The sequence below is a fragment of the Girardinichthys multiradiatus genome, chromosome 2 (assembly GCF_021462225.1).
Source record: "Girardinichthys multiradiatus isolate DD_20200921_A chromosome 2, DD_fGirMul_XY1, whole genome shotgun sequence".
Taxonomy (NCBI): Eukaryota; Metazoa; Chordata; class Actinopteri; order Cyprinodontiformes; family Goodeidae; genus Girardinichthys; species Girardinichthys multiradiatus.
In genome coordinates this window covers 6,589,269-6,609,760 of record NC_061795.1, presented here as the reverse complement: position 1 = coordinate 6,609,760, position 20,492 = coordinate 6,589,269, and the positions used below count along the sequence as shown (strand labels likewise).

Below are 20,492 nucleotides of genomic sequence, written 5' to 3'. Positions count from 1 at the left end.
ATAGTGTTGACTATTGTTTTAATACTCATGTTGAGGGTTCGAATAATTTTATTTTCATGTGATGCTGTTAAAGTTATATTTCTTCTTTATTACTATTATTCGTCTTCTTCTTCGTCGTCTTCCGCTTATCCGGGACCGGGTCGCGGGGGCAGCAGACTCAACAGAGACGCCCAGACGTCCCTCTCTCCAGACACCTCCTCCAGTTCCTATTTTATTCACAATTGTCAACTTCCTAAATCGAGCCCCAACTAAACCAGTTTATTTAATTAATAGCTTTTTTTTTAACTGTATCTTAGTCTTGAAGATGTAAAGGCCTCTTTTCTTTATTCTTTTATTAATTTGTGATTGTGATTAGCTTGTTGATGGCTTCCATCAAACCCACTGTTGTTCTGTGGTTGTTTGTAATGCTGTAGATATTATTGGAGATGATGTTAAAAAGAAAACCTCCAAACAGCTGATGTTGTTTCCCAGCTGGTTTGTTTTCATTGCTGTTGGCGACACGTTTGCAGCCGAATCAGTAATCGGTTTACACGACCTGACTGGATCCAGATTCAGCTCACACTAACAGGTTTTTAATAGTACAGGCTGCAGGCGTTTCCTGGCTGGGAGTTAGGGGTGTCCCCAGTTCCACATTCACAATTTAGGTTGGTCCTTAGTTAAAATCCAGAGACACTGTGAATGATCTATTTACATTTTTTTTTATATTATGTTTATTGGATATCTTGATTATTAATGCAGGGAAAGAAGAAGAAAAAGAAGAACCAGAACAGAACTGATACAGCACAGATACATATATATATATCGTACCGGGTATTAATGATTCAATCACACTAAAGCAGAGGCATGTCAAGCTTCACTTCCTTCATGGTTTTGTCCCTTTGTTTTCACAGATCCCAGCTGGAGAGGGCAGAGTTTATAAATGTCTCTTCAATCACAAGTTTGAGGAGGCCATGTCTGAGAGGGTGAGTGATGTGTTTCTTTGTTCACTCCTGTTCAGTTAGTGGTTCTGAAGAGGTTAGAGAAACATATTCTGGTCACTTTGTGAAACACATTCAGTTAATTTGGCTAGAATTCATGCGAAGTGGTGTCGATGTTCAGGTGAACTTGTAGGTTATGATACTGATGGTGTGTGTCCTTAGTGCCGTGAGGCACTGACTACTAGACAGAAGCTGATTGCCCAGGACTATAAAGTGAGCTACTCGCTGGCAAAGGCCTGCAAGTCGGACCTGAGAAAGTACCGCTGCAACATGGACACAAACATGCCTCGGGCCAGAGAAACCCGCCTGTCCTACCTCCTGCTGTGCCTTGAGGCTGCTGTGCATAGAGGTGAACTGCTCCTTTCTGTCCTTAGCCTAGTTCCAATTAATAATGAAGGGTTTGTTCTTAATGACATGCATGGGGGACCTTCGGCATATAATGTTAGGTTACAGGACAATATAAACTGTATGAGGGAGTTTAAAATCCACATTTCAGCACAGAGTTAAAGCGACTCTAGACTGTGTTTTCTGCTCCATAAAATGTGTTTCAGGTCGAGTGGTGAGTGGCGAGTGTCAGGGAGAAATGATGGATTACAGACGGATGCTGATGGAGGATTTCTCCCTGAGTCCTGAGATCGTACTGCACTGTCGCGGTGAGATCGAGAATCATTGCTCCGGGCTGCATCGGAAAGGTCGGACGCTGCACTGCCTGATGAGGGTCGGCCGAGGGGATATGGGAGCCATTGAACCCAACTGCCAAAAAGCAGTGAGTTTCAAATACATTTAGCCTCATTTGGTTCATGAGGAAAAACAAATGTGAAGTTTTACTTTTTAGCATTAGTTACTGTTTTCATTGTTGGCCTTTGGCTGGGTCTACCAGTCAAATAATGAAGACATAGTTCATAAAATGTTGCTGATCTTATCAACAGAATTGTGGTTGATAGATTCCCACACTTCCATTTCTGGGGATCTGTAATACTTGGATTGTGAAGATGTTGTTTTAGACTTTCAAGCTCATTGAACAGAACCGGTGCAGAACGGTTCAGATCGTAGAAGCATGATCTGTTTGCTCCCAAACCTGCCAGGCATTCAGGTTGGGTTGTAGTAACATTCTCAACAACACCATAGCTCCCTCTGGTGGACAGCCTGGACAAAGCTGGAGCTGCATGTTCAAAACCTGAAACTCAGCAATAATAGATGTAACTACGGTGGAAATCTTGTTACTCTGTGAAACCAAGATTTTTAGTTCAGGCAGGTTGAAAAACAGCATTTCAGTCGGTCATCTATCACCATCCTAACATATCTGTTTCAGAATGCAAGGCTTACTTAGTAGACAGAATGACGAGGCATCAAATAGACGTTTTATTATTACTGCAACAGTTCCCAGAGAGAAAAACGAGACGGAGGAGGAAATTGATGTGAGCCTATTGGAAATGTTGTTTTTCATAAACTTTACAGATGCTAAGAAAGATACTTAACACCATTTTCATTACAGTGAGAATTTTGTTTGGGAGACACAGGGTTCTTTCTAATAAAAAGCAGGCAATGACACGTATTGATAATGCCATCCTGGTGGAGTTTGACTGCCTGTTCAACCTCTGTAGGGTCCGGGGATCAGCTCATGCTACCAGCAGTGACACTGACCCTTTTCAAATGCAAAACTACTGGAAAGCAGTCAAAAAAAAATGAGGAGGGAAAATAATCAGTGGTCTTCACCTGCAAAACCAGGTCCTGTTTTTGAGGTCAAGGATTTAAACTCATTCTGTCATTATTCATGGCAATAAGCTGTGAAAGCAATTTAAAATGGCAGAAGATGCACAAATATTTAATTCACTGTTGAAGTATCGATTATATCTACATATTGATTATTATGACAACCCTAGTAATAGAATGACATGCCATCATCATTTCACTGATCTTACCCTTAATTCAGATCATAGTATAAATGAGGGCAAGGCTGCTGATGTCGGCCTGATTGCAATAGAACAGCAGGAACCTCCAGGATAACTTTAGGCAGAGATCCTGAAGCACTGGACTTCTTTGCTCTTCCCACCATGATGGAGCACTGTCTGTCAGTTCTTAAGTGATAACCAAGTGGCTTAGAGAGGACGTCTCACCTTCATTCAGGATCTGGAGGAGTTCTTGGTGTCTTGTTCACCACAGATAGTAGGATGGAGCAAGATACAGATAGACTCACTAGAGCCTCACCTGCTGTAATGCAGGTACTGTTCGGGGCTGTGGTGGTGAAGAGAGAGCTGAACCAAAAGACCAAGCTCCCAAGCTACAATCTTCACCTGTGGCAATGAGATGTAGAACCCAGATAAAAGCAGCTGAAATGAGCTTCGTCTGTGGATTGGTTCTGGAATCTTCCCCAGAGAAGGAGAAGCTTAGGCTACGTTCACACAGCAGGCAAATGCGGCTCATACCCGACGTTTTCTTGGTCTTTTATTTTTTTTACCTCCAAAAAAATCAGAATTGTGTCACTTCCCTATGTGGTACCAAATGAGATATGCATCTGAACGGTCATGTTGCATTTCATCAGACCTTTACGTCATCGTTGTTGCTCAGACTACGCTCTTGGACGTCTTAGCCTCCACAGAAGAGATAAAATGAGGAAGATGGATGGAAGAACTACTAATAGCTATTGCCTGTTTTGAGCAAATCTAAAATGGGTCTCACAATCTTCTGGACCAGTCTGAACATAGCTTTAAAGCATTATGTATTTCATAGGTCAAATGTGTCACCAACCGTCAACACATACAGGATGTTGGAGTCTGATCATTCCGTCTGCAGTGTGAAGGAAAGGGTTTAGTGAAAGGTGGCTCGTCTTACAGAAAAGAGCTAATACCCGGCTCTGAACCACCTAAGCCAACCAGAACTTACCACGATGTGTGCCTTTATATGAATCAAGCAGCTTGTCTGAACCAACGATCTTCCAGCAGCATCATTGCCTAGAATGGAACACTGCTGGTGCTTGCTTTAAAGGGGTCAACTTGGATCTGTTGCTACATTTGTTGCTGCCCTGAGGTGTAGGACCAGCTTCATTGTCTGGTTATGTTGGGTTCTGCTTCTGATGTTGTTTTTTTCCCTGTGCTCAGCTCCAGGCACTGATCCAGGAAGCAGACCCAGGAGCCGACTATCGGATCGACAGGGCTCTTAATGAGGCCTGTGAATCTGTCATCCAGACAGCCTGCAAACACATCCGCACTGGAGACCCCATGTAACTACTTATTCTTTATTCTTTTCATTGTTGAAATGCGTCCACTTTCGTTTTGTGCTGTGCTTAGAAACGAAATCATTTTTCATGTTAATACTTGGATTCAAATGTTCTGTAAAAATCCCTTGATAAAATCATGACAACCTTGGTTTTTATAAATCTTACTCTGATCTAGAACATTGTATGTACAGCTGCTGAAGTGTAGCCAGAGAACACTTTTATCCCTTTTTAAAATGGTGGATCAGCAGTAACTGGACTGAATTGGTTCTGATTCTGCAGGATCCTGTCTTGTCTGATGGAGCATCTGTACACTGAGAAGATGGTTGAGGACTGTGAACACCGGCTGCTGGAGCTGCAGTACTTCATCGCCAGAGACTGGAAGTAAGCTGACCTGCCGCTGAAACTGATCGGTTTGTGATGGATTTACCTGGAAAACCGTCATCAGGGGGGAATTCTCAAAAAATATTTCAACTGCTTTTCAAAATAAAGTTCGTTTAAAGCTGCAGTGTAAAACGCACGTGGATAACGGTTGTTAAGGGTATGATCTTTATGTGCAGTCAGAAAGAAAAACAAAGTTTAAAAAGCCAAGAAATAATAATTACAATCTGAGTGTTTGATCACAGTACAGTTGTATTGATGATGCGGTGCGGTTCCTCAGGCTGGACCCGATTCTGTATAAGAAATGTCAGGGGGATGCTGCCCGACTCTGCCACACCCACGGCTGGAATGAAACCAGTGAGCTGATGCCAGCCGGCGCCATTTTCTCCTGCCTGTATCGCCATGCTTACCGCTCAGTGGAGCAGGGACGGAGGGTGAGTATCTCACATCATCGCTGTTTTCCCGTCTGATTTTACCTTGACGGGGGGGGAAAACACATAAATGACGCCCCCCCCAGAGCAGACGGAGCCAGCCCATGACTGTGACAGAACATATACAGAGAGATATACAGAGAAAATAAGAGAGAAGTTCATAAACATTAGTATAGTTGATGTCATTGATTAAAGTGATGAGTGGTGACAGACCTAGAGCAGACCATTCAGTCAACAAGTTGCTATAGCAACTCGTTTTAAACATATTTCCTTCTAGATTTTGATATAATTTCTCTGCTAGACTTTAAAAATGTTTCAGCTGCTTTTGCTTTTATATGAACTCTGCATTTAAACGTGAAACACCATGAACAAAAAATAATATTTCAGTTTTTTAACAGTAGGCTTTCCTCAAAGGGTTATCCCTGCTGGACAGACTGTCTACAAACCTATAGTAGTGTCTTTTTTTTTTTTTTTGGCTTTTTAAAATGTTATCTCAAAGCTGCTGTTGTTTCCAACCATCCCCAGCTCTCCAGAGACTGCAAGGTTGAGGTGCAGAGGATTCTCCACCAGAGGGCGCTAGACGTGAAGCTAGATCCTGATCTGCAGAAACGCTGTATGGCTGACCTGGGGAAGTGGTGCAGTGAGAAAACCGAGGCCGGCCAGGAGTTGGAGTGTCTGCAGGATCATCTGGAGGATTTGGTGTCGGACTGCAGAGATGTGGTGGGAAACCTGACGGAGCTTGAATCAGAGGTTTGTGTGGCTCTCTGGAAAATATGATATGTCTGTAGGGAAAATTATGCAGGCTTTGTCTTTCAGCCCAGCAGCTTTAACAATGCTTAAAGCTATTGGAGCCTCAAAGCTGTCACTGTCAACATGTTGGGTTGCAGGGAGCGGTGGACTTGTTGCAGTCCCCATGCTGAACAGCAAGATTATCTGACTAAACATTGTTTCATCCTCAGGATATTCAGATCGAGGCCCTATTAATGCGAGCCTGTGAACCTGTAATTCAAGCCTACTGTCATGTGAGTATCCACCTAGAAATAGATCTGTGTCCTTTCAGGAAGTTTCAATGTTTAAAAAGTATCATTCAGGAAAGTTCTGAAAGAATTTAGGAGCAGAACGTTTTAGCAGCCGTGGTTTTCTTATATTGTCTAATCTTTCATTAAACATTTTGTGCAGATTATAAAATGTTTGATTTCATGAAAAGTACAACTGTGGTTGAAGGAAAAGTGCAGAACATTATTTAAAACCTAACCCTCTGTTTGTGTTTTGGTCCTGTTTCCTTTCCATGTATCAGGAGGTAGCTGACAATCAGATCGACTCTGGTGACCTAATGGAGTGTTTGGTTCAGAACAAACATCAGAAGGAGATGAATGAGAAGTGTGCCGTGGGAGTCACACACTTCCAGCTGGTGAGCAGAGTGCTAAACCTGTGTTGTGCTGTTGTAGCTCAGCTTTTAGATTCTTCTCTGAAAACTGAAGGCTGTCTGTCCTGATCCTTCCTTTAGATCATGTGTAGTTAGTTGTGATTTTAACAGGCAGTCTAGGCTGGGTGAAATAGTTTTGCCATATTAAAGTGCTCACATCCTTTCTCATCAGAGTGAAGTCTGCCTTATGAGAAGCTGTTCAGTTACTGTCAGCATGTAGCTTCATCTGGTGAAGTAAGTCTTAGATATTTTAGGCCCTGGATGTAAAGTTTGACACATCTGATCGTTCTCCTTTTCAGTCTCATATCATGAAGTAGTTCTGGAGTCATTGCCCTGTTGTGTTGTCCTAACAGCATTCAGTTACTGAACAGTTGAAGAGGCCCCACCACCTTAAAATCAGTTGTTTGGCTGCAGTGTGTGTAGTTGGTGGGAATAAGAAGCAATGACAGAGTATCACGCAGAGAATCTGAAAGCTCCGTGGGAACCCTGCAACTCACCAACTGTGAGCTGCTAACGATGCTAAAGTTGTCTTCTTAAAACTAAACTAAGGGCTGTTTCAGTTGTTAACAGGGATAGACTATTTAATCACCTCTAGTTTAATATCTAAAACACCATTTAAATTGAACTAGATAATTCTACACTCAAAGAAGGTGCTTGGAATGACAATTTGAGAATTTGGGGAACTTTATTACATTTGTTAAAGATAAGGTGGGACCATCTTCGGTTAGGGAGGAAGGATCTGTGATCAGTCTCCTTTGTGCATCTAGGATGCAGCAGTCTGTCACTGATGGAGTAGTGCACCGTAGAATTAGATCAACATCAAAACAGCAATATATGGACTGATCAAACCTGAACTGAAGTATTTCACAATGATTCAAAGTTCTTTAAAACAGTTTGTGGTTCTTTATGATATTAGCGAAAGAATTGGATTGTTTTCTCAAATATTGCTTAAACTCTTGCCTCGTTCTCCTGAACCTCATGGTATATTTTCTTAATTGTAAGCTACGTCCAACGTTACACCCTTGTTGTCTACCAAATCTGTTAGAGCGATATGTGGCCTGCAAGGATTATGAGTAGGATCTACTGAATCTCCAGGTAATAGTCCTTCATTTTGTGACTGTCTGCAGATTCAGATCAAAGACTTCCGTTTCTCCTACAAGTTCAAGACCGCCTGCAAAGAGGATGTCCTCAAGCTCTGCCCCAACATTAAGAAGAAGTAAGCTACACTGATTCAGCTCTCGGTTCTTCATGCTTCATGTCAGCTGCAGATGGTCGTGTTAATGTTTAATCTAGTTTGAGATAAACAGCTAAAGGGGCAGGACAGACTTCTGCTGTCATCTCAAATGACGTTTGATACCTGATGTGTTTTATGAGATCGTGGCAGATCAGTTCCTATGAGGCACACTGAACACTAAATATTCAGAAGCATTATATCATGGTTGTTCTATTCAACTGCCCCAACACAGATTTACACGATGCTGTGATGTGCTTAAAGGTCTGGTCAAGGCAGAAAGGAGAAAAAGTGATTGGTCAAACCATGAGGTCACATGAATTCTAATCAACCAAGCCAGGAAATGGTGTTTGTCATATTAACATATCAGATAGTTAAATATGCTTTTATGAGCAGATACTTGTAATGACTTCCTTATTTAGCCTTCCTGCGAGCATTCTGAGGGAAACAAACGGTTCCTGGGTTTAGCTTCCATATTTTGCTACAGAACGTTGCAGAGTGACCATTCAGCATCTTTAACAGGAACTGATGCTCTGAGAGTGCTGACTGGACCATTGAGAGTGAATAAGAGTGAATGTTGTCATCATTAAAGCCATATTGGCTCGTTTTTGAAGGTGTGTCTTGGATAGATCTGAAGATGCAGATGCCAGGAAGTCATATTGCTTTCATGAACTAGAAGTTGTTGCTAAAAAAAAAAAGAATTAAAATGCGACCCTATTGCCCTTCCTGTCGTTTAGGGTGGATGTGGTCATCTGCCTCAGCACCACGGTGAGAAATGACACCCTACATGACGCCAAGGAGCAGCGAGTATCCGTCAAATGTCGTAAACAGCTCCGGGTGGAGGAGGTGGAGATGGTACGCTCGCTGACACACTGTTGTTTGGACACAATGCATCCCAAAACTTGACTTTCTGAGCTGTGTAAGAAGCTGAAGCCTTTTGGTTTAACAGAATGTGTGTGAGCTAAAGTAGCCTTAGCCTGAGCAGAACTTCAGTGCGGGATTGTCTCGTTGTACGTTCGATATGCTGTGGTGGACAGATGGGTTTCATTCCGCTGGGTTTTTCTGTCACTTCATCATGAATGTCTGCAGTCAGAGGACATCCGTCTGGAGCCGGAGCTGTATGACTCATGTAAGCAAGACATCAACCGGCTGTGTCAGAACGTGGCTTTTGGTAACGCACAGGTCAGCAGCCACACACACACACACACACACACACACACTCATTTTCATCAGAAGAAGACATGAAAGTGTAATGCTGACTAGACTGCTGGTTATATGAGGTGTTGTGATGGAGTCAGCTCATATGAAAAGATGATACATGATGCAGGGTTTACAAAGAGAAGACAGCCGTGCTCTTTAATCCCCTGAACACTGAGCATCTCCAGTTTGACCTAAAGTCTCTGCATCCGTCTGTAGGTTGTTGAGTGTCTGAAGGAGAACAAACGCCAGCTGACTCAGCGCTGTCACCAAAGGATCTTCAAGCTGCAGGAGGTGGAGATGGTGGATCCGGAACTGGACTATCAGCTGATGAAAGTCTGCAAGCACATGATCCGGGTAGGCTATAAAGCCAGCACCACTTCTAAGGATTATTCGATGCATTATAACCAGATAACCATAATAAATGGTTTACATGCTGTTTACCCTTGTTGAGTGTTGCTGTTCAGAAATGAATCGGTGGACCAATGAGGATTGACGTCCAGTAATGGCAGCTCAGAGGGCAGGTGTTCTGAATCCAATCCAACTTTATTTATAAAGCACTTTAAATTATCAAAGGGACCAAAGTGCTGTACAGAATAGAAAAAACATTTGAAACATTACAAATGCCATTTTAAAGACACAAAACATAAAATACAGGAATGAAGTATAATTAAAATACATTATAAACCATACAATAAAACACTAATAAAATAAGCAGAAGCTAATATCTCACATGGTGTCAAAGGCCAACGCGAAGGAATGGGTTTTAAGAAGATATTTAAAGTCAGACGGTGATTTAGCCCATCTGATGTTCAATGGTAGCTCATTCCACATTTTAGGACCCGCCACAGCAAAGGCACGCCCCCCCAAGCTTCGATTTTGTGATCTGAAGAGTGTTTGAACACATCAGACCTTCCTGTTGGGTAGAGATGCTGCTGCTCTTACCGTCATGTAAAACAACCCAGAAATATCTCACTTTTTCATTCAGTGAAGCTGCTTTGGGATATGGAGACGGCAATCGATGGGCATACCCTATCATCTGCCAGAATCTTTGTGCCATGATCCTTTATTCCAAGTAGTCTCCAATAAAATCAGTTTTCGGGGCGCGGCGGTAAAACGTGACACCCATATTCAGAGGCTTCAGTCGTCGACGCAGCCACCGTGGGTTTGACTCCCAGGCCAGGTGACCTTTGATGCATGTCTTCCCTCTTTCTCCACCCTTTTCCTGTCAGCTTACTGTCAAGAAAATGAGAAAAAGGCCACCAGTGCTGTAAAAAATGTTTTTCTGTGTCGCAATGAAACTGTTAGCAAGCTGACCCACTGAGACATTTAAAAATTATTTGTTGAAAACAAATTTAAAGAGAAATGTTGGAGCATAACACATAAGAACTGATTGGCATTATTTAGCAACCTTCTTATTCCCAGCTGGATTTGTGTCTTTGTGTCCCATCTTTACATAGCAACTGTGTTTCTGTTTGTTTTTGCTTAGCGGTTCTGTACAGAGTCGGAGGGGAAGAACGTTCTTCAGTGTCTGAAACAGAACAAGAACAGTGAGCTGATGGATCCTAAATGCAAACAGATGATCACCAAGAGGCAGATTACCCAGAACACAGGTGTGTACACACACACACACTGTGACCCGCGTGTCGTTCTGCTTGTCACCTCTGCCACTGAGCCCAGTTTATGTCGGCTAGAACAGATGGAATCCTAACAGTTCTGTATGTGTGTGTTCAGACTACAGGTTGAACCCGGTTCTGAGGAAGGCCTGTAAAGCTGACATCCCTAAATTCTGTCAATCCGTTCTCAACAAGGCGACAGCTGACACGGAGCTGGAGGGTCAGGTCATCTCCTGCCTCAAACTCAAATATGCAGACCAGGTCAGAGTCCTGAGGTGGAGGGTTGGTTCCCAACACGTGTAATTATTAGTCATCTCAGTTTCTGGTGGAGCACACATGATCTGACTGTTTGTTGTTTGGCCAAATGTGGAATATAGTTATTAATACATCTGGGGAAATAAATCAGTCACTTTCACCTGTAGAGGACAGCAAAATTTAAAGATTCCTCCTGTTTCTTTCCATTGTGTTTTGCAGCGCTTGTCTCCTGACTGTGAAGACCAGATTCGGGTAATCTTGCAAGAGTCTGCTCTGGACTACAGACTGGACCCTCAGCTGCAGATTCACTGCACACAAGAGGTTCACAGCTTTAATGTTTGAACACGCATTACACCCCCTGGTTCCAACAGAACACTTTCTAATACTCTCTACTGTTTGCTGGCTGCTGTACATGTGGGATTAGAACAGATAGAAATATATAAACTGTGAAAATCTGGAGTCGCCTTGAGTCAGTTGACACAGAGTACACTGTAGCCAGCTGACCAGTAAGGGGAGACGGTGGTCTTTAAATATTTGGTAAATCAGTTTGTTCAGCAGTCGCCTGACTCTACTGAAGAACTCAAAAACACTGAAAACAAACTTTGCAAATCTTTCTGAATGGAGAAAGGTTGAACGTGCTGTGTACACTGAACCTGGGAGAGTGATGAATCCTGCGAAGCAGAAACTGATTTGGTAGTCGCATACTCAATGTTTTTTTCAGTTAGTCGACTAGTATTTAAATCCATTCCTATCTTCTATTAGGGCACCTTCTAGTTTCTGAATTAGGGCTGAAACAATCAGATTAATCGTGATTAATTGATTATTGAAATAATTGTCAATTAATTTAGTAATTGAATAATTAACTGGAGTATACAGACTCAAACATGCCATTTGCTAAAAGAATAACCCACTTAGAGCAGTAATCAGGCCAAAATTGTACAAGAAAATCCACATTTTGCATTGAAGATGAAAAACCTTTGTCTGTAAGATGCTCTATCTAGAACTCTTCATGTGCCGAAGGTTTAGCTTCACCTGGTTCAGATTCTGTAAAACAAATGTCCTATGAAGCACCATTTGCTATCTGATTATTAATCAATTAATTGAAAAAAATAGTCAACAGATAAATCAATTGGCAAATAAATCATTAGTTGCAGCCACACTCTTTCAGCCGAGAGTAAAACATTTTGCTCTTCAGAGTTCAGAGTCCTGTGCAGGTGGGATCTGTTGGATTCACCTTTTCAACCAGAAGAAGGTTCCGGTGTTGTGGAAGACCTCCTGTCTTGTTCCGGTACCAAAGAAAACTCACCCATCAGTCCTCAATGACTATAGGCCTGTTGCCCTGACATCCCACATCATGAAGGTCCTAGAGAGACTCCTGTTGGCCCACCTGAGTAAAAAGAACAATCAGGACCCTCTTCAGTTTGCTTCTCACGGTGGAGTTGGAGTTGAAGATGCCATCATACACCTGCTTCAACAAACTCACTGTCATCTGGACAAAGCCAGCAGCACTGTGAGGATCATGTTCTTTGATTTCTCCAGAACATTTAATACAATCCAACCTGATTTGCTTTGTCAGAAACTCCAGAAGATTCAGATGGATCAAAGAGTACCTGACAAACAGTCAGTTGTTGGGTGGATCAGAGATGGACAAGAAGCTGAGTACAGAGAGCTGGTGGACCGCTTTGTGGGGACCACAACTGTAGCTTCCACATAAAATAAATACATGGTCATACCAAATTAAAATAATGACTTGCGAAACAGAAATTCAGAAACACTTTAATTTCTTCTTTGGTCAACTTTCAACTGTTTTAAAGGAAAAAAAGGATTTCAGTGCTTTTAGAAAATAGACCGCCTTAGACTGAGTCAAGTAGGGAAGCCTCAGAAACAGTTGAGTTAAACTGTTTTATACTTTATACTGAACAAACAGAACAGTAGACTACACACATGATAAACTGTTTTTAAAGAGTTCATATTCAGGCCACGTTTCACCAGTTCAAGAGTTATTTAACTATAGGGAACCAAAGGTAGTCCAGATTTGTTAAAAACAATGAAATCAACATTTACTAAAGAGAGCACCACTGGTTTTATTCACCTATACTGTTGCTGCTAACAGCAACTCTTCTCCTTTTCTTCTGTTTACAAGCATTAACATTTGTGATACTGAAACCAGGCCACCGTTATGTGATACCCTGGCTGTTCTCAGGATGGCCCACTGGTGCTGTTCTGGTGACAGTTACTGTTTCATAGACTTTTATGTTGTCAGGGCTGCACCTAACGAACCTTTTGCCAATCGCTTAATCTGACTATTTTTTTGATTAACAGATAATAATAATCTTATAGCTAAAGGTGCTTAATAGATTTGTTACAGAAGTAGAAGGTTTTTCCATCTTAAATGCAATATATATGTATATGTATGTTTTTTTTTTTTTTTTTTTACAGTTTTGGCTTAATTACTGCTCTGAGTTGGTGGTTCTTTTAGCAAATGGCACGTTTTAGAGTCTGTATACTCCAGTTAATCATTAAATTATAGTTGATGATTATTTCAGTTGATTAGTCACGTTTAATTGTTTCAGCCCTACTGATGTGTAACTTGCACTTCCTTTTCCTAAGTTGTGTGTTGAGAAGAATGTTGGCGACATCTGTCCAGAAACACACTGCTGTCAGGGTCCATCATCCATCAGAGAACCATATAAAGACGACACATAAGGTCCATGAAGTCGTATACTGTGCACCCTTCACATGTCTAGCTGGCATCAGCTGCTGAAAGGACCACTCGTTTTCTTAAATAGTGTTTCTGCTGGGAAATGATGCGTCACCACAGAGAGGTACATGATGCAGGCCTGCTGAGAGGACAGGCAGGGCCTCGTCTAGGTTAAATACAAGTGTATAAATAATTGTGTGTGTGTGTGTGTAGATTTCAAGTTTGTGTCCTGAGGAGGCAGCTGCTCAGGAGCAGACAGGACAGGTGGAAGAGTGTCTGAAAATCAACCTTCTGAAGATCAAACAGGAAGCATGTAAGAAGGTAAATGATGTCACTGTGGGAAAGCCAAGCTTTCATTTCTGAGGATCATTATTGAGCATTGTGTGTTGAGAGACATTTTATTATTCCTGAACAATTTTCTTACAAAATCACAATTCCATTCTTAACCATGTGCTGCTGCTCCTCCCTGCAGGAGGTGCTGAACATGCTGAAGGAGAGCAAGGCGGATATCTTTGTTGATCCTGTGCTTCACACAGCCTGCGCTCTGGACATCAAACATCACTGTGCTGCCATCCCACCTGGCAGGGGACGCCGTGAGTCCTTAAACACACACACACACCCTAAAAATAGCAAACTGACATCTCGCTTATTACAAACTATGAAGCAAAGAGGCTTTGATTTGACTCTACTTCAGAAAAACCAGAAGAGACAAAGTAAGAAAAATCAGCTGAGTTCTAAAATATGTTTTGTTTTTTTTTTTTTCTCTGAATAACGGTAACTGTTACGGCATCTACTGGTTTGTTAGTTGATTCAAACTATTTCAAAAATGGGAAGAGGCCCTGTCATAAATGTTGTTGCTGCTGTATGTCTCAAAGTTGAACTGTGGGGGTAACACTAAGTGTTTTCCTCAGAGATGTCATGCCTGATGGAGGCGCTGCAGGACAAACGTGTTCGTCTGCAACCAGAGTGCAAGAAGAGACTTCAGGATCGCATCGACATGTGGAGCTACGCTGCCAAGGTATGCCCTCAGCTTGTATGTTGCTGTCAGAGAAGCCCTGGTACCAGAGTGGAAACAACGCTGAACTTTTCACACCAGGCAGTGAACACAAACAAGCACTGAGCTGTTTGCTCAGACCTCAGGGCTCCACTGTTCAGCTGCTTTCACACATGCAGTGCAGCCATGCATGTTTCGGTTCTGGTACCAGTGTGGAAACAACGCTGAACTTTTCACACCAGGCAGTGAACACAAACAAGCACTGAACAGACCTCAGGGTTTTGCTGTGCAGCTGCTGTCACACATGCACTGCAGAGCTGCTTGGTGCAGGAGGTGCTGCATGGATGCATAGACAGGGCTGACTCTGAATGTACAGCTATGCTACAATAAATGTGGTGTGTGTGTATATGAAATTGAGCAAAGTATTATAGACACTGTACATTCTGTTCTCAATGGAAACATGAAAAATTATGAAATTTGTTCTCGCTCTACAGAAACTCCATACAAAAGTAATATTAGGTTACTTAAAACATAGCAGTGTCTACATTTTCCTTTACAGCCCCCCAAATCTGCTGTATAAAATTGATGTAAATAATGTAACTATTTAGCTGTATACTGTTTCTCTGAACTGTATTACATCTGTATTAGAAGGAATCTATGAGCTTCTGGCACCAGAGAGCATGTAGTCCGCCCAGAACAAGTTGACTACATTTCCCAGTTCCTCTGTAGTTCTTTGTTTTGCCTCAGAAACTGCATGTTTAATGTCACCCCACACTTTTTATGTTGCATTAGGGTGTGAGGACAGGGCTTGCCAACTCCTTAACATTAAACTCACTGGTCTGGAACCAATATGCTGTAGACATACTGGGGTGTTTCAGGCTGTTCTGTTGAAAATTTATTTCTTTGGCTTAAGGCAGCATGAACTTCCCAACTGTGTAGATGGATTCGAATTCATCATTTCTGGTCTGAAACAGTAGCACGATGAACGAAACCCTTTAAATTAACAACTCAATCATGCAGAATCAGCAGCATCTGCATCGTGACTGTCGGCTCTGTTGATTTATTTATTCTTTTGATTACACTGCCACACTTGGCAAAGAGTTTTTACCAAAAACTGGGATTGATCTGGCTTCTCTGGCAGCAGCAAACGTTTGGACTGAGCCTTAATGGCTGCTGGAAACTAGGAGGACTTTTGGACAAATCTCTGGTTAAAGCAGTCAGTATCTGACTCTTAGCAACCATGGTGTTGCTGTTTCATACTCCTGTCATTATGGGGACTGGCTATGCATTTCTCAGTAGCCGTGAACTTCAGCGAGATTCCGTTTTAAAGGTCTGCAAACCTACCAGTAGGTGGTAGTATAGAAAAATAGTCTCGGACAGACTATATTTCTATTCCACTCTTGTAGAACGAAAGAGGTGCAATTTAAAATAAGTGAATTTCAGAATTGAAATTAGATTTGGGTTGTGTTGAAATGTTCAGAACTTGGAATATTTAGTTTTTTGAGGTTGTTCCTGGGTTCTGGACTAAAATATAATGTTCAGAAAATACCTCATTTGGAAAAATTAGTTTCTGAAATGAACCCCCAACTAAACCACTTTATTTTATAAATGAATTGAAAAACATTTTACTTTTATTTTCAGTAACTGAAATATTTAGTTAATTCTTAATGATGCCCTTCATTATTTACTCTGTTTTAGTCTTAGATATCCAAATCTATAGACTATACTCAACCCGTGTGTTTTTTTTCTCTCCGTTTCTGCCCCAGGTGGCTCCTGCTGAGGGCTTCTCAGACCTGGCCATGCAGGTGATGGCGTCGCCATCCAAGAACTATATCATAACTGTGATTGGTGCAGGTGTGGCCCTGCTCTTCCTGGTTGGGATGTTCTGTGGCAGATTCACCAAACGAGTGACTCAGGAGCTGAAGGACAGGTAGACCCCGCTCACCCGGTGGGGGTCAGGAAGTGTCCACAAGAGAACTGACCACCTCTGAGGAGTCCCTGAGGCTCTCCATGAACTCCCATTTTACCCACAAATTAAAAAGACGAAAACACCTGCAGCATCCAACCTGATTTGTCCTCTTCATCAGGGTTTTTTTCTTTTAATAACTGCTGGGAAATGACATTACTTCCATCCCCACAGGTGAACGTGGGTATGGCTTCCCAAGCCCCAGGAGGCCAGTTTCTCCTCTCTCTCTTGTTTTTCTCCAGATTTTTTGTGGGATATGCGGTGCATCTTAATGATTTCCATCTGCCTACCTGATGTAGATGCAGTATTTGTCTCCTCTCCTGCTTTTGTTTTGGGTGGAGGAGTAAAGACATGAAGGAGCAGGGGGAGTTGCGGGGAAACCTCTCAGAACTGACTGGCAGAGGTGTGAAGAATAAAACCATTTAAAGTGTAAATGCGTAGAAAGTGGGATGGGATAAGGCTTCCGTATAGAGTGGGTTAATGACTCCAGTATTTGAATGATGATGCTGTGTCTTTGGCGCGTGTGTATGCTGTTCAGTTCTGTCTTTCTGCCCCAGTATTCTTAGTTGTCTCTCTAACTGGGTTTTGGGGGATATTTTACTGCTCTGTCTGTTTTATGATGTATAGATTTTTCTTTGCCATGGGACTGCCAGGCAGGCACCTCTTAACCGAGCCACATGGGATTAAAAGGGGAGCGAACACTCAAGTCACTCATGTTTTTTTTTTTTTTCAAACAGCCAACCTGGCATCCAGCTGCAGCCCACCCTGTCCTGCTGCTCCGAGCCACTTTCAGAATTCCTTCGCTGAGCAGAGCAGCTTCCCATCAGGCCTGCTGCCATGGCAACGCTGCAGCTTAGGATCTCAGTCAGAGCAGAAACAACTTGAAACTGGTTCAATGCCAGTTGGTACCAGACTAGCTGGTCCAGACAGGTTGATGGCATTTTTAGAACAAACAGTTGAACTAAAATCAGATCAGATCATTACAAAGATGTGAACATTTTGTGAAATGATCCTGGAATCTTTTCCCTTTTTTTTTATATTAATGAATATAAATCTACTGTTTTGTTCCAGTTTTATTTATTGTTTACTCAGTGTTTTCTGTGATTTGAATGTTCTTTCTGGTTGCCTTTTTTTTTCATCAAGTCTTTTGATCAGGGAGGATGGAGAGACAAGAGGTCCGAGTTCCTTCAGGTATCGACATAATCATCCTCCTTCAGCAGTTTGGTGAAATGTCTCATGTGGGGCATTCACTGACCCCACATGAGAAATCAGCCATCACTTAATTTAGACATTAAAATTCAGTGATGGTGTTGGATGCGGTGGAGTTCAGAGGCAGCCGGGACGGGACAGAACAGCAGGAGAATCTTAATCGGCTTTTCTAGCAGGCTATCAGAGGAATGGATTCATTTGAAGCATTTACATGATGCAATCACTGTTTAATATCCACACTCTGCAACGTAAATGAATCCAGATGCTTGGTGGAAGGACTCCTTTTCACTATTAAACATTTTGTAAAGCAGATATTTGAAATGGCTTTTTTGTCCTGGTCCGTCTGTCGATGAGGGAAAGGATCCATGGATGTTTTATCTCAGTGGGTCTGCTGCTCAGCCTGTGGTTTGATGCCTGTAGAACAACACGGCCGGAGGTCTGATGAAAGCTTGGGTCTGTGTGTCCTTGAGCTTTTTGGTCTCAGTTTGGGGACAATGGATGAAAGAACAGCCTGCTGGATAAGGTGAATGTGTGTGTGGATATCTGTGTGTGTGTGTGAGAGAGAGAGAGAAAGCAGAGCGGCTGGGTTACTGTACATGTGTAGTGTACAGAGTGATGTTCTGTACATGTGCAGTTGACTTATACTGCTACTTTTTCATCCTTCCAGGCAAAGCTTTCTGTGGTGAGTGCATCCCTTGCTGCTAACCCAGATTTCATTTAACTGCCTTTTTTCAGTTTTTCTTTTTTTTTTTATAAAAGGTTGTGCCTAATCACCATCCAGCTGAGGGTTTCTGCCAAACTGAACGTCTCTGCGGCTCCTAACCAATGACAGGCTTGGACAGAGATGGACGAGAGTCCTAGAGTTCGAACTCTGGGCAGTTGGGTCCTCTGTTATATTATCCAGAGAGCTGATGGAAAGTTTTTTTTTTTCTTTCCTTTTTTTAAGTTTCTGATGGAATATCCTGTACATATCTGTCTAAATCCATGGAGCTCCTGATTGGTTTTCACGGTTTTGTCTTCTTTTGTTGCTCTGTACAGAAAACTATGGACATTTTCTTATTAATAAAGTGTGCACGGTTTCTATTCTGCTGTCTAGTTTCTTTTCAGAACCATCATTGTAGTCAAGCCTAGTCAGGTGTAATGTTATATTCCAGACATATTGACTGCCATACATGCAGTTGTATTTCTTTGTTCCACACATGCACTGATGCCCCAAGTAAAAATGTAAGGCATGAAGTGCTCTGCATGTGAGAAACGTCCTCATCAAGTCAAGTGAGGAAAATGGCTGTATTCGGTTGACAAATGTTCCTTTTCTGGATAGTTGGACTCCAGATTGTATCATAATTCATTTTTATTGTGTTAAAACACCCCTAAATACTTCAGAGGAGTAAGGCAGCATTATTGTTCAATAAAGATGCTCACACTGATCAACTAGTTTGATTACCAACACATAGTTGCTACACCAGTTGAAGCAGAAGAACCATGACTAATAAGAAATATTTGTAAAAGAAAACTGACCAACCTCCGTGAAACCTTTCATTAATTTCAGATGAATTTCATGTTTTAGAAATATCAGTTTGTACAGTTGCAGAGTTGTTATGGACGTGTGAATGATTCTGATTAAGCAGCACTACCAGCCCCTCATGGAGTCCGACAGAGGTAGTGAGAGGACAAAAGTGGGCACTAATACTTATAAATGGATGTTGCGCATATTGCATCCTACACTGTTGTAGAGAATCGTTCTGCATGTTAGTACTATGACTATACAACCTCATTTAGAGTGCACCAATGTTGGAAATGTCAGATGTGATTGTACAAGGGTTTCAAACTCCAGCCTGAGGTGTGTCTGTCATAGTACACCTGTAAAAAAACAGACATTGTTAACAGTGCTCTGCAGAATGTGTTCATACAGTGAGGATTTAATTCATTCATTAGAGGATTGGATTTTAAGTCTCCATATGGCACCCTTTGCTGACCTTCACTCATTGTTCAAATATTTTGAAGTTCTAAGGTTCAACAGCGTTTGAGATTTCTGATGGAGCTGCGATCAGAGTGAAGTCTGAACATGCTTCCAAAAACGAAATGCAGATCATTTCTTTCACTAATTCAGTTCAATTCATTGCTCAAGAAGTGATATTTCAAGGTTCTCCCACACTTTGGGCTGTTGCTGTTGTTCTCAAAGATACTCTGTGGAGTTTAGGTCTGGCCAGTTTGCTGCAGGTTTATGTCCAGTGACACCATGGTCCTCTAAGTAGTGTGGGCAGATGCCAAGTCCAGCTGGAAAATGAAATCAGTGTTTCCATAAAGCTTGTCAGCAGGAGGAAGCATGAAGTTCTCTGAAATTTCTGACTTTGGACTTGAATAAACAGAAACAACACCAGCAGATGACATGGTTCCTCAAATCATCCCTGACTGTGAAACCTTCACATCTGACCTCGTATAACCTGGGTTCTCTGCATCACCACTGCTCATCCAGATTGTGTGACCTTGGTTTCCATATGAAATGCAATAGTTTTATCTGAAGTCAAGTCAAGTTTATTCATATAGCGCTTTTCAGCAACAAGGCACTCAAAGCGCTGTACATGAGGAAAAACATTCTAATGATACAATCAAACACAGAAAAACAAATCAAATTACATTAATAATCCTTGGGAGTTTACTGGTAAGAGCTGGTTCTAATCCAGTCTTTCTAATGGAGGTAATTAGCTCATTAAGTCCTCTGTGGTAAGGAATTCATCCTGTGCTAGAAGAAAAATTATAATTAATCCTTGAGGTCACTGGTATGAGGCAGTTGTGGTCCCATCATTCAGATAATAACAGTCATGGGCATTCACTGAAGTCTAAGTAGAGAAGCTGGGTCACTGGTATAAAACAGTTTTAGTCCAAACTTTCAA

General features: G+C 41.9%; 1 protein-coding gene across 1 annotated transcript in view; it reads left to right on the top strand.

Moving 5' to 3' along the window:
* The window catches only part of LOC124883783 (Golgi apparatus protein 1-like), a 30,787-nt gene extending 12,106 nt beyond the window's left edge, over positions 1–18,681 (top strand). Inside the window, exons 6-25 of the mRNA XM_047391116.1 lie at positions 891–962; positions 1,140–1,326; positions 1,529–1,743; positions 4,076–4,197; positions 4,474–4,575; positions 4,853–5,006; positions 5,529–5,753; positions 5,963–6,025; positions 6,301–6,414; positions 7,557–7,645; positions 8,398–8,515; positions 8,750–8,842; positions 9,077–9,214; positions 10,347–10,470; positions 10,592–10,734; positions 10,948–11,049; positions 13,643–13,750; positions 13,902–14,022; positions 14,341–14,447; positions 16,190–18,681. Of these exons, the coding sequence (XP_047247072.1) occupies positions 891–962; positions 1,140–1,326; positions 1,529–1,743; positions 4,076–4,197; positions 4,474–4,575; positions 4,853–5,006; positions 5,529–5,753; positions 5,963–6,025; positions 6,301–6,414; positions 7,557–7,645; positions 8,398–8,515; positions 8,750–8,842; positions 9,077–9,214; positions 10,347–10,470; positions 10,592–10,734; positions 10,948–11,049; positions 13,643–13,750; positions 13,902–14,022; positions 14,341–14,447; positions 16,190–16,357 (2,565 nt within the window). The 3' untranslated portion in view covers positions 16,358–18,681. The remainder of the gene's footprint in view (positions 1–890; positions 963–1,139; positions 1,327–1,528; positions 1,744–4,075; positions 4,198–4,473; positions 4,576–4,852; positions 5,007–5,528; positions 5,754–5,962; positions 6,026–6,300; positions 6,415–7,556; positions 7,646–8,397; positions 8,516–8,749; positions 8,843–9,076; positions 9,215–10,346; positions 10,471–10,591; positions 10,735–10,947; positions 11,050–13,642; positions 13,751–13,901; positions 14,023–14,340; positions 14,448–16,189) is intronic.
* Positions 18,682–20,492: the final 1,811 nt, after the last annotated feature.